Source organism: Hermetia illucens, chromosome 2 (genome assembly GCF_905115235.1).
Source record: "Hermetia illucens chromosome 2, iHerIll2.2.curated.20191125, whole genome shotgun sequence".
NCBI classification, from domain to species: Eukaryota; Metazoa; Arthropoda; class Insecta; order Diptera; family Stratiomyidae; genus Hermetia; species Hermetia illucens.
The window spans coordinates 92467912-92486816 of NC_051850.1; the positions used below are offsets into that span (position 1 = coordinate 92467912).

General features: G+C 42.6%; 1 protein-coding gene across 1 annotated transcript in view; it reads right to left on the minus strand.

Annotated features, from left to right (window-relative positions):
* Window positions 1-18905, minus strand: part of LOC119648498 (DC-STAMP domain-containing protein 2) — a 33615-nt gene that overhangs the window by 5589 nt on the left and 9121 nt on the right. Inside the window, 9 exon segments of the mRNA XM_038050265.1 lie at window positions 8733-8876; window positions 8933-9027; window positions 9214-9347; window positions 9349-9396; window positions 11047-11198; window positions 11201-11275; window positions 11334-11474; window positions 17375-17491; window positions 17585-17744. Coding sequence (XP_037906193.1) covers window positions 8733-8876; window positions 8933-9027; window positions 9214-9347; window positions 9349-9396; window positions 11047-11198; window positions 11201-11275; window positions 11334-11474; window positions 17375-17491; window positions 17585-17744 — 1066 coding nt within the window.

Here is an 18905-nt window from a genome sequence, read left to right on the forward strand (position 1 = left end):
CTATCTAACACCTCTGCCGCAACTAAGGGGTACGGCACCCGAGTTGTAAAGCGCAACTCTACGCTTGAGCTCCGAGGAGCTCTACCCGCGATGTAGGCATAACCACAACCACCATGAAACTCCCACTAGGGGGCCAACCGCAAATAACCGGGCCGAGAACATATCCTCCAGGAATTCTCCTGGAGCATATGCTCTCAGAGGGCCTTCCCGGTTCCCATGGTACCAGATAACCTCCGGTGAGGCTTCGTGGCAGAGTCACTTCAGATGAGTCCTTTGCAGACTCGAGTCTGATCGCCCTCCTCGAGTATATGGGGACGAAACTCCCCAACGGGTTAACTGGAATCAGCCCGAGGCGGAGAACCGCAACGGAACCTTTCACCAGCTAACTACCACTCTGCATACAACACAACACAAAGGACATCACAAGACAACACTAACACCAAACACACAAGAACTGGTGGCTAACCACCTCGGCCACTAGGCCATTCGCCCATCAGCCGCAAGCGAAGCAGCGTCGAACGTGCCGAGATACAGAGAGAAATCTGATTTCCGACAAAATGGGCATATTGCAGCGATGGGTTGAGTACTTTGATGAACTACTGAGCAACCAGAATATCGGCGAGTTGGAGGTCCCGCCAACTGAAGACGACGGACAAATATTGCCACCTCCAAGTATAGAAGAAACAGTCCGTGCAATTCATTGGCTTAAAAATCATAAGTCGCCAGGAGCCGATGGAATTACAGCGAATTGGTTAATATGGAAGCGGTTAATTACACAAAGTGGTTCATCAACTTGTGCTCAAGGGGCGGGACAGCGAATAAATGCCTGACGACTGGCAAAGAGGCATTATCTGTCTCATACGTAATAAGGGAGGTATCACACAGTGCAACAATTATAGAGGTATCACGTTGCTGAGTACCATCTATAAGATATTCTCCGCTATCGTGCTGGGCCGGATAGCCCCATACACTCAGAACATCATTGGCCCATATCGAAGAGGCTTCACTCCAGGTAAATCAACAACAGATCAGATTTTCTCTCTACGGCAAACGATGGAAAAATTTTTGGAATGTGGATATCAGTTGCACCATCTTTTCGTCGACTTTAAAGCCGCCTATCAAAAGCTGTACAGAGAGGAAATTCGATATCCCAATGAAATTACTAAGACTGACTAGGCTGACCCTGGCCAATGTGCGAGGCTAAATAAAAGCAGGCAGAATCATTCTCGAGACCATTCAACATCAACAACGGTCTACAACAGGGGGATGCCCTATCATGCACCCTCCTCAGAAAGTGATTCGTGATGCAGGGAGTAGGGGTACGACCCTGTTTAAAATCCAACCCGACTACCCGAACGACCCGAGATGTGCAGCCTACCTTCATCCAGATCGAGCAGACGGCGCCGAGATTTCAAACTGCACCGTAAATTAAGGCAAGACGAAGTACATGGTCGTAATGTCAGCGCCAAAAAGTAAAGAACAAACAACATCAAATCGCACATTGGCAAACGAAAACAATAAAAATAGGAGACTACAACTTTGAGACCGTTGAAAATTTTTCCTATCTAAGGTCGAAAATCAACAACCGATAACAACTATAACGATGGAATCCGCACACGGACTATTATCTTGTCAGTCCTTATGTATTATTCGGAAACCTGGATTCATAGCTAAAAAAATTGCGAACTCTTATCTGGTTGGGGAAATATAGATGAGGATGATCCAGCCCGAAAAGTCTATGGTAGAAAAAGAAGACGAGGCAGACTCTGCCTGAAATGGAACGATGGCGTAGAATATCGAATTGGTGGACCTGGGCGCAAAACCGAGATGTCTGGAGTTCCTTATTAGGACAGGCCTAGACCGAATACCGGTTGTTGCGCTGTTGATGATGGTGACTAGTTCAATGATGACTGCAAAGTAGGAACGAACGGGTAATCTGCTTGCCGAGGCATCATTAACAACTGTCTCGTTCTCCATAATGTATCCTTTTCAACCTGGCTTTTGAAGAAGTGATCAGCGACGATGATGTAAATGGAGGAAGCATTATCCTCTACAAGTCCACCTAACTTGTGGCTTATGCTGATGATATTAGAATAATGAGAGGAAAAAGCTGAGATGTACAAAATGCCTCCATCCCGGGCTACACATTAATAACGAAAACCACAGCAAGTAGTAGTACTGGCCAGGCAGTATACCCAAATTAGCAACAACTAACAATAAATTTTAGTTATGACTTCGTAGTATTAACAAATCTGTGATCATCTTTCTAAATTGGATTTTCTATCGACTTTCATTGCTTTGGACTTTGTTCATAGATAGAGATGTTACCTACAAATCTTAAATCATAACTTTCCTTTAGCCATAACAGGGGGAGGGGACAATATCCGACCGTAACGGTGCAAAGAACGATGGGAGTCGCTCTAAAAGAGTTTCTACGCCAATTGCAACCATCATATATAACACATATTAAATTTTGTACATGACTTAGTGAGGGCTTGAAGATTCAAAAGGGCCCCCTAATGCCTTTACAAGCACAGAGGTAGGATGTAAACGCGTATCAACAGGATACTTTAGTGAAGCTGCACTTATGTGCTGGTGGGATTGCACCGTCTACTTTTGCCAATTTGTCTGGAGAGAGAAGAATCCCCGATCGAAAACTCTAAGCCAATTTTAAGCTAACTTCCATTCCGTAAGGTGGGAACTATGAATGCCCATGCATGCAATGAGTGCAAAAGAGGTATGTAACATTTTATTTCATCAAATATAGTCATCTGGGGTATCAAATCCAATGATACTTTCCGAATTAAGTCCTTGTTTTGAAACCAAGTTCGAAACGGGGGAGCGAAGGCGACATAAAGGGATTCATTTAAAATAAGAGGAGGGGATTCTGTGAAATTAAAAGGCAGAAAATTTGAAAAAAAAATCGTGATGATGTCTCTATATGACATCTAGGCCCCGAAATACTCTCTACACCGATATCCGCTAAAATAAAGTTAGTCATAGTATATTAATGTACTTTTAAAATTTACTGCGGGGAGTAACCAAGCTTTAATATGAAGCAGTCTACTGCAAGGTTTTGTGGATTTCCTACCATTATTAACAAAGTTACAGTAGGTCAAATTTGCCCCTTTTGCATCAAATTGGTACCCCGCAAGAAATAAAATGACAGTACCACATCGAATTAAATATTGGGTATGTACACTACGAGTTATGTTTAAATAAAACCATTGTGTACTTGTATATTATTACATGAAAGATCAATAAAACAACAATTTTAATGATCATCGTCTTCTTCCTCTTTCTTGTAAAGGTCTTGGATTTCCAAGGTAGTAGATCTGTAGTAACTAAAGATGAGGCGATAAATAACTCAGCAGGGAGAGCGTCGAGCCCAGCGGTTTTACTCTGTGCATTGATGGTCGAAATGATTTCTCTTCGGTTTCGATGAAGAGCACATATTCACATGGTGACTAGCAGTTTTATCAAAACGAGACGTAACTTCACTTCATGTAATACGTGGTGAAGGGTTCCTCCCACCTGTTCAGCTCTTCGTCATCATGGATGAGGGGCCGACCGTTAACATCCTTCTCAGGATCATCAAACGATTTGCGACCACCTGCATGTTCTTTCGTGATGCTGTATATTGTTCCGAAATCATTGATATCTGTGGCAATTTCTGTTTGTCTGACCAGTGCAGTAACAAATTCCCTTTGTCACGGCGCACACTACGCTAAACTCTCCGCTATCACTCGCAGCAGTCAATAGGACTCCTCAAGCACTTCCGTTTATCGATGCCTTTCCAGTCAGCCAGATCTTGTGAGGCCCCTTCGGAACATAGCCGACGACCTGCATAGCATCCTAGAAAAGAACATCATTTATGTCGACCCAATGCTTATCAATATTCTCAGGTGGGCTGCTCAGTTGGATCAGCAAGGTAGCTCTCTCACTGAGGTGCTGGATTATAGAAATGGTCGATGTTAAACTTAGGATGGTGGCAGCTCTTTAAACCCTACAGAGGTGGCGGACGCAACAGTAAGCGAATGTAAGCGACATCAGATGGTGATCCGTTTCGAAGCCGATGTCAGCGCCTCTCTTTGGGTAAGCACATCCAGAAGACAACTCCTAATCTAGTGCTGATCGCAAGATGGTCAATTTAATTACTCGTAAGCGGTGTCTGGCAGTTGAAGCCCAACTGACTTCATGGCAAGCTTTATGCTCGAAAAATGTGCCACTAATGCCTAGGCAGTGTACGTTGCAGAGATCCACTACCCTCCCTCCATTATTGTCGCGGTCACCAGAATTGTATTTTCCCCATACCCTTGTCTGAGCAAGTCGTTGTTAGAGGCCACCTTGGCATTCAGATCACCCCATTACGATCACAATATCACCTTTATGAAGCCTCTCCTCAACTGCGTTTAATTGCTACAGAGAAAGCAAACTTTTACCACTATTTCGGAAATCTCCGTTGGTTGCATAGCACTGTACAATTGTGATGCCCCTTAATCTAGACTGGAATACTGCCAGAAATCAGCTTACATACTCAGTAGTTAATACCGGCATCATGCTACGCTTGGCTTTATAAAGTATACCACAGTGCCGTTAGTGTTGCAAGAGAGAGGGAGGAGAACTCTCCAGAATCCTACATCTATTTCGCTTCAGCCAGATTGTCCAGCTTATTTCGTTGGAATTCTCGCATTTTGAAATTTAGATGAAAATCGATTTGGAAATTTCTTTATAGTTTGAGCAATTACTTTTCACCCATCCGCGACGTTATTCAACGCGAGGTCATCGACATTAAAAAATTCAACAAGGAAGTTGCAGGGACAATTTTTGCTGCTGCTATATCATAGATATTGAAAAATGCGTCAAGTGAAAGACCTTCGAAAAATTAAAGCTATTATACACAGTATCGTTTATTGGGATTACCACACACGTAAAAAAAAGAGGGCGGAGGGCCCACTTAATCTGGCAACTGCTTAACTATGGTTTGTGGCATTTGAACTAGATTTGAAATGGCTAATAGCAAATGGAAGGTATTTGCTTTATGGTGACCTGGAAGCCAGACACCAACTGTGGAATTGCATTGGCTCCAGCAAAGCAAGGCGTATTTTATATGAATTTTGTTCAAAGCAAAACTTTCATATTCACGCTCCATGCGAGCCCACTTTCCCCACATCTAAAGGACATAGCATAGATGTGAAGATATCCCAAGGCAAAACTCAATATACACTAAATTCCCCTCATCTCACGGTGCTAACTGCCTTTAGTGAAGATATGGCTATCGTCCACACCGCTAATAAAAGGAAACTATCCTTCAAACGATACAAATTGACAGGAATTTCGAAGATTTTTTTGGCGACAGCATTTCCTTGAATGATTTAAGTTTACCAAATATCGTGGAAACTAGCCATATCGATATCGTAGCAGCCAGATTCCAAGACATGCAATATCCTAGGGGAGCGAAATATGTTGAGAAAACAATGGCGAAGGTATCGGGACCCGACAATTAAAAGACGAATAAATAAGCTATTACTACGAAATTAATAGAAGGATATTAGTACTTGAGGTACACTAAATGGAACGCAATGATTTTAAAATTACAAAATCTTTCAGCATAAAAGAAAGAAAGAAGAAGAAAGAAAAATTTTCATCTTCTTCTTTTTCTTCAGCCTTTGTCCCGTTCACAAGCGGGGGTTTGGCTCGCCGTGATTGGATTCGCCATTTGACCCTATCAATGCCTGATCTGGATGCAATTTCAAAGCCTTTAGATCTCCATCAGCGTATCAAGCCATCCGTTTGTTTTGGCCTGCCTTTTGGTCGTTTACCATCGACGTCGATGTTCAGACCAATCTTGGCATAGTGAATTCTCGTTTGCGCGAATTACGTGATCATACCGTCGAAGACGCCTCTCTCGCAGTTTTTTCACGATCGGTGCAACTCCATATCGATCGCGACGCGACATCTTCGTCTCCCATACCGCAAGACGCGCTCATTGTTTTTTATAGTCGGCCAACACTCAAAAGTAGTCCGGATAGCTGAGTGGTTAGAGCACAAGGCTGTCGTACGGAAGGTCTCGCGGTTCAAAACTCGCTGGCGGCAGTGGGATTTGTATCGTGATTTGACGTCGGATACCAGTCGACTCAGCTGTGAATGAGTACCTGAGTCAAATCAGGGTAATAATCTCGGGCGAGCGTAATGCTGACCACATTGCCTCCTACAGTGTACTGTAGTGTACCGTTACGGTCTTGAATGAAGTGCTCTAACACACTTCAAGGCCCTGATCCAATATGGATTGTTGTGCCAACGATTATTATTATTATTAACACTCAAAACCATGGAGAGCGACACGACGGACGACATTGCGGTAAATTTTAGATTTCAGATGACCGTTGATATGTCGATCACAAAGAACACCAGTTATGGAACACCACTTCATCCAAGCTGCGTTAATGCATGAAGCAATTTCATAGCGCAGTTCTCCATTGGCTGATAGCGTTGACCCGAGATATTTAAATCGCTCAGTTCTGGGCATGTCACTGCCGCTGACAGTGATTGTGCCTGTTTCATGTGGATCGGTTGTCAAAAATTCACTTTTATTCAGATTTAATCTGAGACCGTGTTGCATGAGGCGATCATTCCATTTCTGGACAAGACGTTCGAGATCATTTTTGCTATGAGACGTTAGGAAGTGACACAGTGATTTTACCTGTTTCATGGGGATCGTTTGTCAAAAATTCAGATTCAAAGAGGAGTGAGGGGCGCTTACTTGATGGACACAAACACAGACATATTGAGACAGGTTTTGATACACCCGCCACACTTCAAACATTACTTTTCGGATCGTGGTAGAGCAGTTAGATCCATCGCGCGAGTTCGTCTGGTGTTGTCGTGGAGCATACCAGATGAGTTCGTGTGGCACACGGTCAAAAGCTTTCTCTAGATCCAGAAATGTAATATAACGAAGGCGATGCTTCTCAAGGTGTTTCTCCTTGAGTAACCGTGCGGCGTGTATTGCGTCAGTAGTTCCGCAGTTCTTGACAAATCTGGTTTAATTCACGGTTATTTCAACGATTTCGTGAATACGCTTGTCAAGAATGCGTTCAAAAATCTTCATGGTATGGGATAGTAACCGGATCGGACGGTAATTTGAACATTCTGCTGGACTAGCTTTCTTTTTCCATGTTGGCACTATGGTACTTTCTTGCCAGTCAAAATGTGTGAAGCAAAAACAAAAAACTTTCATATACCACCCTTACTCGATAGAAATATCAGAGAATGACTCTCTCTGAATTGTTGGTAGATACATTTATGGAAGCTCATGCACTAATTACAAACAGGAAATCTTGTATAAATGAAGTGATAGTGCAACAAGCTATTCAAAGTCTCCCAAATAATTTTGAGATTAACGAATGTGAGCCCGATGCTAAGCCCGGAGAATTAAGAGGGTCATTCCGTGTGTCGGATCCGCGGAATCGAATTTTTTCTTGGAATTAATTGTATCTTGATATAGTGTAGAATATATGGGCGAAGTAATTTTTTGATGTTCGAAGTCGTTCGGAAATTATAGTGTTAAACACGTAATAATCTCCGTAATAAAGCGCGTATTTATCGGTCCGAATGACGTTCGAATGACTTTGCTAAAAGGACAAGAAGTGAAGTCAATGCTGTACATGGCGAAGCTCCGAGTAGTGCTGTTAGAAATCGCTGCGCACTCCTGCGCGAAGAAAAAGAAAACCATCGAATATTAATCAAATCAAGCTAAATTTTGTCAGCCAATCTATCTCTTGGGCCGACTCAATAAATTACCTTGGTATGACCTTGGACAGAACTTTTAAGAATTACGTTGACAATGAACATTTATTTGTGCGTTATATCCACTGACAAATAGGAAATCGAAAATCGCACTCCAGAATAACACTGCTGTACAAAGAATCTACGCAATACGTAGTAACGTGCTTCAGGTTGGTCACAAAACAAGAGTTTAGGTTCCACAAAGCAAATGCCTTAAAATAATGACTAACAAACCATGGTATTATCCAACTGATCGCCCCTATTGCTTGGCAAACGTTGAAAAAATTAAGAACACAGCTAACATAGCTTCTTTAAAAAGCCTAATCTTTCGAAACCCCGCTAATGAGAGCTGTTCTATGATTTCTGTTTGTAGCATAAAATAGAAAGTAAGTAAGGTAGTTATAAGACAGCTAATCTAGGTTTCTGTGTACGTTTCCTGGAGCAAATTATAAATAATAATAATACATAATCCTTAAGTAACGTTAAGTAGTTTTCAAGTATAAAAGTTGAAAAGGGTTGCTGGTTCAGCCTGAGCTCTGTAATTGCTAATGTGCATTTATATGTACTGAACATAAATTCAATAACAGTATGTAAATTGAAGTTGAAAGTTTGAATAGTTGTATCTTCGACGTGACGGATCTTTGCAATATGAGAACATATCCATTTGAATTAAATTTTATATAGTTTCAAGAAAATGGTGTCAATTCTCGGTTTAAATAATTGGAGGAATGGAAAGTTGTGATTTCTTGGGCAGGTCATGCTTTTTGGTGTTATTCGCAAAAAACGACATAACGCTGTAATGATGGTAAATAGAGTAGCTATTCCATGAAACAGTTTTTCTCGACCGAGTTGTTTCTATCCACCATCAAAATGTTTTACCATTGAGTGTGTACGTCAAACATGTTACCATAAGATTGTAATGTATTTATTTTCATTCCATTTACTTCTTCTCATAAGAATCTGGCTGTGCAACCACACTGCGCGCTCCTTAGAACGTTCTGGATAAAAATTCCTCATTATAATCTGTCGTAATCGCAGTCCGTAAGGTTCGAATACCAAAAAAGCCCAACAGGTTAATAACAAAACTCCTAGAAAGTAAGAGTACTTTAACCACTCGCCGAAAGTGTAAGCTCCCAAGAATTACCTATCTGAACATACCGGTCATACTTCGGCGGCTTGGGATCAGGCAGACATGGTATAGGATCAATGTCGTACTTCTCAGCCATTGGAGGAAAACGCCTTTATTATTCGTCGTATATTTCAGCAACAAATCCACCACCAGTCACATTCACACTTATTAGATCTGGAGCTGCACAAAAATTCGAAAAGGTTTGGTGCTATAGAAAACAGGAAACTCTTAAGCTTTATTTAAGCCTGAGCAACTGAATTTTTTCGATATATAGTATTTTAAATTTAACACTTTACGAAAATGCGTTACTTTCAATGCCAGCCATTTTCCTTCCGTGTGACCGTATCGTCCACAGCAGCCAATAAAATGAATAATCGACTGTGCAAATTGTCAACAGTTGTATCGTAGTAATCATAAGGAACATAGCAGATCTGGCTAGTTTTCAACTTTTCCGCTTTAACTAGGAAGCAGGACGTTATCTACAAAAATGTAAAGCTTAGTGAAGGCTTTGAAATCACATGCACATGAAATCACAGGAACATATTTTCTTCCTTCCTTTCTCGTCAACGGCAAAGCAGTTTCCTTCCCCATTTCTCCTCTTTTATCATCCACTGCAAACAAAGTCCTTTGTGATGGTAGGTATTATCGAAACGATCATTATGCAGGTACTTGCTTTTGTAAATAACCGCTCTGAAGGTAGATCCAAAAAAAATTAATATTTCAAAACGCTGTATAAAGCAGAAATTTTTGCAATTGAATAAATAGACCGTTTCTTGGTGTCTTTTAAGATAACTTTACACTATAACCTATGTCTAAGCTAGCCGTACAGTACTGAAGAAGAAAAGGAAATTGCCTCATCATTCAAGTTTTATTTCCATAGTTTCCAAAATCTAATTTCCCATTTCTTCCATTTAACAAAATACTATTTTCGATCTGCCTCAGCCTTTTCTTTTCAATGAGCATGAGACGAGTTTCGACCATAACACTAGTTTTTCCGATGTACACTCTGGTGTCGTCACGATTTCGACACCAAGGAGAAGAGAAGAATTAGTAAAGCACATAAGGGATATATAGTAATATACTGTTATTAACTTTATTTGAACAGATGTCGGTATGGAGGGTTTTCTGAAGCCTAGGCAGCCGTATAGTCGCAGCTTCGTGACTTTTTTTAGATTTTTCAGTTGAGTAGATTCTAAGAATGGGTCCATGAAAGAAATGACCACTTTCCACCTCCTCCTCCTCCCCCTTGCCTCGAATGTCAGAACTGAGACCAACGTGACCATATTTGGTAAAAAAAAAATGTTCCACCACTCTTTTGTATATATGGAGCCTTTCCCTTAAATTCCACTTAGAAGGATGGTCTTAGTTCCCACTCTCCCACCAAATTTGGTGTCAATCAGTATCACCGTTGCCTAGATAAACGCCTCGAGACAGACAGATAGACCGTAAACCCATTCTAGTAAGGGTTTATTTTACACAAATCTTAAAAGAGGCCTTGATAAAAGCCCTGTCAAGGTTTCCATATCCTACTTCTTAAGGGTCAATAAAAATATCGCTCTAGAGCCCCCGCATCCGTTCACCAATGGTTTAAACTAACATGAAATAATGACAAGACCGTTATCTGCTCCACTTACAGAATATGTAAAATCAAACCCAATGTGAATAAAAAGCACCAAGACCGTTTAAGGAATAGACAATCAACAACATGGCAATTTTAAATAAAGTTGGAAATTCAAATTTAAACGAGCATAGAAAATAATCGGCTTGCAAACCAATCTACCAAACTCATTCTTCCTAGGGACCAGTTCGAAGTAAGACAGATGAGTTGGTCCCTAAGCAGCCAATGAAAATATAAAACTCCATCGATCGATACAACCCCAGCCGTAGCGTCAACTACAGTTTGACAAATAATGACAGCTTCATACACCTATGTACGCAGGTGTCAAAAGAAGCATAAAAGAAGATTTCAACTTCCAATCGAAACCTATAATCTGGTTCAAAACGATAATACTGGACTAGGTACATATACACCAGGAAAAAGCATTGCGATACACCTATTTCTGATAATAGAAATTCGCGAAACACCAGAGGCAGAATCTTTCAAAATCTTATATCTACGTATATCTTACTCGTACATATCTTACTTCAAAAACAATTCTGAGAATAAAAAGGCTGGCCAACATTTCCATCCATCCCATAACAAAGAAAATCCCTCGTGAACGCTGGCGAACATCAGCCAGGATATCTGCTCCCACTTGCGAAAGATTTTTTGAGGAATGCATTGTAAGTTGAATTTATGATCGAATTTCACGGACACGTAGAACATGTTTTTTATCTCTTGAATGAACATATTCAGTTCTGAAAAGGAAATTAGTTAATTGTAGAGGTAAACAACGGATAAGTAAGTGAAAATTACTCCGGGTTACGGTACCAACGATGGCATCACTCACAAAGTCCACCAGGATACAAACATAGTCTATGAATTTGACAGCATAGCATATGGTCTTCACTATGTATGTAACATTGCAGAGAAAATTTAAGAGATCCCAGTCGGTTGCTGGTAATTAAAAGATGAAATAAATTTATATGTCCGTAATTTCCAATATATAATATAATTGGTAAAAAAGTCAGGAACCCGAAGCTGGAAACTTCAGGTATGAAAGGTTTTTGTGTATTTCTTTTGTAAATACATTTTTCCCATTAGTACGTAGCACGGGTTATATGTATATATTATGTGAGAATATCCACTTTCAAATGATATTGACATTCAAAGTCTTTTAATTTGCAAAGCAGTGACAACTTTGACCTATTATAACTTCATTAGTTATAGAGCGATTTTTACCTATGGTAACTTGGTAGGATCATGTTCTATATCATAGCCTACATTACACCGAAATTAAGGGGAGTTCTGCAGCCAATTACTAAAAATTATAGTAATATAGGGCAGCCTCTTGATTTTTTTCAGATTTTTCACTTGAGTAGTTTCTGAGAATGGCTCCATTAAAGAAATGATCACTTTCAACCCCCCTCACTCTCTACCTTTCTAATAAATGTCAAAACTAAGACCGGCTTCGGAAAGTACTAATCAAGACCATTTTATTTGACTATATTTGTCGAAAAAAAATTGTGCATATATGGGGACCCCACCTTAAATTTGACGTGGAATAATGTAACTCACGGTATACGTGAGCGTTCACAGTTCCCATCTTTTCACCAAATTTGGTGTCAATCACTATAACTGTCTCCGAAAAAAAAATCCGTGTGAGGGACAGACAGACAGACGGAAAGACGGACAGATGGACAGACGGAGGGTAAGCCACAGTGGTGGGTTATGCTGACGACATAGCGCTGGTTGTTGTCGCAAAGCATCTCGAAGATTATACTCAAGCGAGGCAATCGGTGCTGTTAAAAGTTGGCTAAAGAGCTCTGGTCTGACACTTGCGGAGGAAAAAACGGAAGCGGTTCTCATCCCTAAGCGCCGGAAGAGAAATTACGCCTGTATTAGAATCGGGAATCATATCATCACTTCCAAGCCGACCATCAAATACTTGGGGGTGGTGATAGACAGGAAGCTTAGCTATAAGCAACATGAGCGGTATGTTTGCGACAAATCATCCACTGCAAGTATGGCCCTGGCAAGGATGATGTCGAACGTTGGAGGGCCACGGCATACCTCTAGGTTGCTTATAGCCAGGGTGGTGGCCTCGATCATGCTCTATGCAGCCCCAGTTTGGAGGGAGGCGTTGTGGATGTCAGGGAACGCTACCAAACTGAGTTCATTCTAGAGGAGGACAGCTCTGAGGGTATGCTCTGCCTTCAGGACTGTCTCAGATGATGCAGCATTCGTCATCTCTAGAATGATGCCGATTGACATCTTGGCAGATGAGATGGCGAACATATACAATGCAAAGCCAACCTCTTCCTCATCGCGGACGAAGAAGACTGAAAGGGAGAGATCCATAAATAGATGGCAAGAGCGGTGGGAACGCTCGGGAAAGGGCCGGTGGACGCACAGGCTCATTCCTGCCATCAAGGAGTGGTTGGAGAGACGACATGGTGAGATTAATTATAATCTCACCCAGTTTCTCACGGGGCACGGAGGATATCTCCAATACCTTCACAGGTTTAAATTGGAGACCTCATCCGATTGTCCAAATTGCAATGGAGTCCCCAGAGGACCCAGAGCATGTATTCTTCCACTGTCCGAGATTTGTGGAAGAAAGGAGGAATCTGGAGGAGACTCTAGGGGAGGTGCTGGTACCAGAAAATCTGGAGCCGAAAATGCTAGCACATCAAGAGAATTGGGATGCGGTAAACCTCCATGATCGCATCTATCCAAAATAAACTGCGAAAAATAGAGAGGAGAAAAACGCGGTCACGTGAGCCGCGTACAGAAGAAAGGTGACAAGCTAGAGTGAGCTGATTCCGCCCTGTGATGTAATACCTTATGGTGGTTCCGTGGGGCAGGGAGGGAGTCGGGGGTGGTTTTAGTGGGTAAAAATCCCACACGCTGATGTGTCCAGAACAGTGTCTCGGACAGACGGACAGACGAACGAAAACGATGGATGGACTAAAGTAACCAACAAAAAAGCGAAACGAAAAGCAAAAGTGCGAACTCGTCCAGATGCGATTCTTATCTCCAGTAAGGCCAATCTATCCTACGCGGAGATACTGAAAAAGGTCAAAGCTGATCCCGACCTAAAAGATTTGAGCGGAAATGTGAACAGAATCCGAAGAACCCAGAAAAGGGATCTCATGTTCGAGCTGAAAAGATCCAGCGGTGGCAAAACTGATGACTTTCGCACTCAAGTGAAAAACTCACTTGGGGAGAATGCCGCAGTGCGTGCCCAAAAACATGAGATCTATATACAATGTAAGGATCTCGATGAAGTTATATCGAAAGGGGAAATTTGTACTGCTCTGAAGGAGCAATTCAAGTTGAAAGAACTTACAGAGGAGTCTGTTGTCGGTCTACGGAAAGCCTATGGTGGCACTCAAAACGGCCACTATACGAGTGCCAGCGGAGGCAGCGCAGATGTTGTTAGCTGCCGGAAGGGTTCGGATTGGATTGGTTGTCCGCCGTTTAAAGGAGCAAACTTCACTAAAGAGGTGCTTTAAATGCCTCATGTTTGGGACACTTCGCGAAGGCATGCACCAGCAGCATTGATCGGTCCGATCGATGCAGAAGGTGTGGGGAGAAGGGCCATATTGCCAGAGAGTGCAATAGGGACCCCAAATGCCTATTGTGCGAAGCCAAAGAGGAACAGGATAACATTGCCGGAAGTGCCAAATGTCCGGAATTTAGGAAAGCGCTCACTGCAATGAGAAAATGAGGTTTATTCAAATAAACCTGAATCATTGCAGGGTCGCTCAGGATTTACCTTGAGCAGACCACGTTCGAATCTAAGATGGAAGTTGCCATCATAAGTGAACCGTACAGAAACCGTCACGGTGGCGTATGGGTTACAGATTCGACTGGTGGAGCGGGCGATATGGGCTTGTGGTCGACAGGCCATACAATGTACTGCAAGTCAAGCAGCCAATGGCTTTGTGTGGGCGAAAATAAGTGGTGTATATGTATACAGCTGCTATGCCCCACCAAGTTTGACACTGCCTGAATTCGAGTAAATGCTTGATAATCTTGTTCTCGACAGTCCAAAGGTGATTGCTGGTGATTCAATGCTTGGGCCCTAGAGTGGGTAGCAGAGAGTCAAATGCTAAGGGGCGCAGTCTATTAGAAGCTTTTGCGCAGATGGACATGGTTTTGGCTAACGAAGGTGCTGTAAACACCTTCCAGAAAGGGGGGTCAGACTCAGTTGTAGACCTGACTTTTGTCAGCCCTTCGCTGGCGGGTGGTATGTCCTGGTGCGTCAGCGAACGCTACACCAACAGCGATAACCAGACAATCTTCTTTGAGACATGTGTCGAGCCTCCGGCAAAGAGCTATCATGCCGGAAACCGAAAAAGATTTCAGGCTGGTCTGCTAAATCTTTGGATGAGCAAACCTTCATAGAGGTGTGGTTAGATCAACCTGATAAAGCAGGCGCCTCTACGAAAAGATCCGTCCATCTTTCTCAATGCATCGCCAAAGCATGTGACGCGTCGATGCCTAGGAGGTGCTCATTCCCCCGTAGAAGACCAAACTACTGGTGGAATGATGAACTGACCGGTCTTCGATCAGCCTGCCACCAAGCCAGAAGAGCGGCTCAGAGGGCGGTAGGTAGAGTCGATCAAGGACAGAAGGGGTGCGCCTATAAGGCAGCCCGCAAAATCCTCAAGCTCGCCATCCAGCGAAGCAAGAGGAAATGCTTTAAGGAGCTCTGCTCAGAAGCGAAAGTAAACCCGTGGGGGAGAGCTTATGGAATCGTGATGGGACGATTCAGAGGCCGTTCATCTCCGCAGATCACGTGTCCCACCCTCTTGCTGAAAATTATCCAGGGGTTATTCCCTCAACAAGAGGAGGGCACCGACACATTCCAACCACCTCTGAATGTGACGGCAATCCCACGAGTCACCAGAGACGAGCTGCTGCAGATGCGCGGTAGAATAGGAGACAATAAAAGCGCCGGGCCTGGACGAAGTACCAAATAAGGCCCTTAAGCTCGCCGTGAAATCCAGGCCGGACATGTTCGCTGAGTTGTTCGAAGCGTGCATGTCCGAGGGAATATTTCCAGCGGCATGGAAGCGACAGAAGTTGGTACTTCTGCCTAAGCCTGGTAAACCTCCAGGTGAACCATCGTCATACCGACCCATATGTCTTTTGGACACTGTGGGGAAAATGTTAGAGCGGGTAATCTATAATAGATTACTCCCGGTTGTCGAGAGCCAAGGCGGCCTTTCAAATCGGCAGTATGGGTTTCCGAAAAGCCAGATCAACCATTGATGTCATCAAATTGGTTACTGGCCTGGCCGAAGATGCAATCCACGGAAAGGGTAGTATCAGCAAATATTGCGTGGTAGTAACCCTGGACGTGAAAAATGCATTCAATTCGACCAATTGGAATCTAATACAAGGCTCTGTATAGGGCCCACTACTGTGGAACATCATGTACAACGATGTACTTAATCTTCCCCCACAGTGGTGGGTTACGCTGACGACATAGCACTGGTTGTTGTCGCAAAGCATCTTGAAGATGCTGAGTTATACTCAAGCGAGGCAATCAGTGCTATCAAATCCTGGTTAGAGAGCTCTAGTCTGACGCTTGCGGAGGAAAAAAACGGAAGCGGTCCTCATCACGTGTATTAGAATCGGAATCATATCATCACTTCCAAGCCGACCATCAAATACTTGGGGGTGGTGATAGACAGGAAGTTCAGCTATAAGCAACACGTACAGTATATTTGTGATAAATAATCCATTGCTAGTATGGCCCTGGCGAGGATGATGCCGAACGTGGGAGGGCCACGGCATACCTCTAGGTTGCTTATAGCCAGAGTGGTGACCTCAATCATGCTCTATGCGGACCCCAGTTTGGAGAGAGGCATTGCAGATGCCAGTGAACAACAACAAACTGAGTGCAGTATACGGGAGGACAGCCTTGAGGTTTTGCTCTGCCTTAAGGACTGCCTCAGATGATGCAGCATTCGTCATCTCTAGAATGATGCCGATTGAGATCGTGGCAGATGAGATGGCGAATATATACCATGCGAAGCTAATCTCTCCCTTATTGCAGACGAAGAAGGCTGAGAGGGAGAGATCGATAAATAGATGGCAAGAGCGGTGGGAAGGCTCGGGAAAGGGTCGGTGGACTCACAGGCTCATTCCTGCCATTAAGGAGTGGTTGGAGAGGCAACACGGTGAGATTAACTATAATCTCATCCAGTTTCTCACGGGACATGGAGGATATCTCCAATACCTTCACAGGTTTAAATTGGAGACCTCACCCGACTGTCCAAATTGTGAGGGATTCCCAGAGGATCCAGAGCATGTATCCTTCCACTGTCGAGATTTGTCTCCTAGAGGAGACTCTAGGAGAGGTGCTGGTACCAGAAAATCTGGTGCCGAAAATGCTAGCCACATCAAGAGAATTGGGATGCGGTCAACTCCATGATCGCATCTATTCAAGATAAATCGCGAAAGGCAAAGGAAAGGAGAAAAGCGCGGTCACGTGCGCCGCGCATAGAAGAAATGGAATTAAGCTAGAGTGAGCTGACTCCGCCCCGCGATGTAATACCTTATGGTGGTTCCCTGGGGCAGGGAGGAAGTCGGGGGTGGTTTTAGTGGGTAAAATCCCACACGCTGATGTGTCCAGACCAGTGTCTTTTGAAGATTTCCACCTCCTCACAAAAAAAAAAGACAGACAGACGGACAGATGGATAGACGGACAGACGGACAGAAAGTTAACCGAATTTAATAATATGTTTTACACAAAACTTCGGTATTTCAAATTAATCGACGTTACTTAGTGCTAAACATAATACAATAAGCTAATGAAATGAAACGCATTCATTACCTACATTCCCTTCTTCCTTCTTCGAACATATCTACACATCGTTGGTAAGGCGTACCCATTTGTTTGTTACATATATTCACTACGCTTCCTAGCCATTCAAAAGCCTGCCTTATAGCTTTCACTATGAAAGATAGTAAGATTAGCTGATTGGCTTGAAATAAATAAACAAGCAGACAATTTCATGCGGCTTTTTTTTCGGATCAACGATACGTACATATTTCACTGATGAGATCTTTAACCATTCTCAAAACTTTCTCAATTTTTTCCAGAGTTTTCTTCATAGCTCGAACAGCAAGCTTAACAGCATTTTTGATCGCATATAGTGGCCGTTTGACAACTTCCAACATTCCTTCCAATGCTCCTTTTAATTGCTCCTGAAAAAAAAATTTGAAATAAATTTAGGCCCTGAATCTGAATCTGAACTAAAAAACACAGAATTCATTATAATAATAATAACCGTTGGTGCAACAATCCAATTGGATCCTTGAAGTGCGTTAGAGCACTTCATTCAAGACGTAACGGCACACGACAGGATTACAGTACCCTATAGGATCTCGCCCGAGATTATTTACCCTGATTGGACTCATGTACTCATTCACAGCTGAGTCGACTGGTATCCGACGTCAAATCACAATACAAATCCCACTGTCACCAGTAACATTTGAACCGCGACCGTCCGTACGACAGCCTTGTGCTCTAACCACTCAGCTATCCGGACATTTCATTAAAGTTTGCAATTATTGATGAGATGGCATCAAAGTCTAACGTCTACCTTGAAACAGGAGGGCTGAAGAGGAGGTCTATTAAGAGTAAGAAGACTGCTTAGGAATCAGCTGTCAAATAAAACCAAACCCCACCCTTTACGAGAAAATTGTTTTTAGTCATATACCTGCAATGATTTTGTGAAATCGACTTTTTTGGGGCTTCTTCAGAGCACATGAGGACATCAACGTTCACGATAATTAGAGGCAATTTGTTACATACATGCATGGGGGTGTACATTTTTTTTCGCCGAATATAGTCATATAGTATCAAATTAAAGGTCTTGATTAGTAGTTTCCAAAGGTTTGGAATTGAAGGTCCGGAAAATGTCGGCTACTTCAAGCACCCGTTCTCAGAAACTACCCAGCCTAAATATCTGAATAGAAATGTAAAGATAGATGGTATCTAGGCCTCCAAATACTCGCTATACCAACAAATGCTCAAATGAACATAATAATAGTACATGACCTTATTCATTATAAGTATATTTTTTAAATTGACTGAGAACCCCTCCTAATTTTATCTTAGAATCATCAACTAGTCTGACAAATCAAATGCCAGAAATACTACGTACACTAGGTCACTGGTACACTGGTCTTTGAAATATGCTTATATAAATAATACACAAAATCTTTCATAAAAGAAGCGTTCCGCTTCCGGTTTCCCGATTTGTTACATTCTTATAATTTGAATCTATTCGTTATTTCACTAGTTAGGAAAACAAAATGTACTTCGAATGATAGTTGTTTCGGTTCCGTATATGTATCACCAAG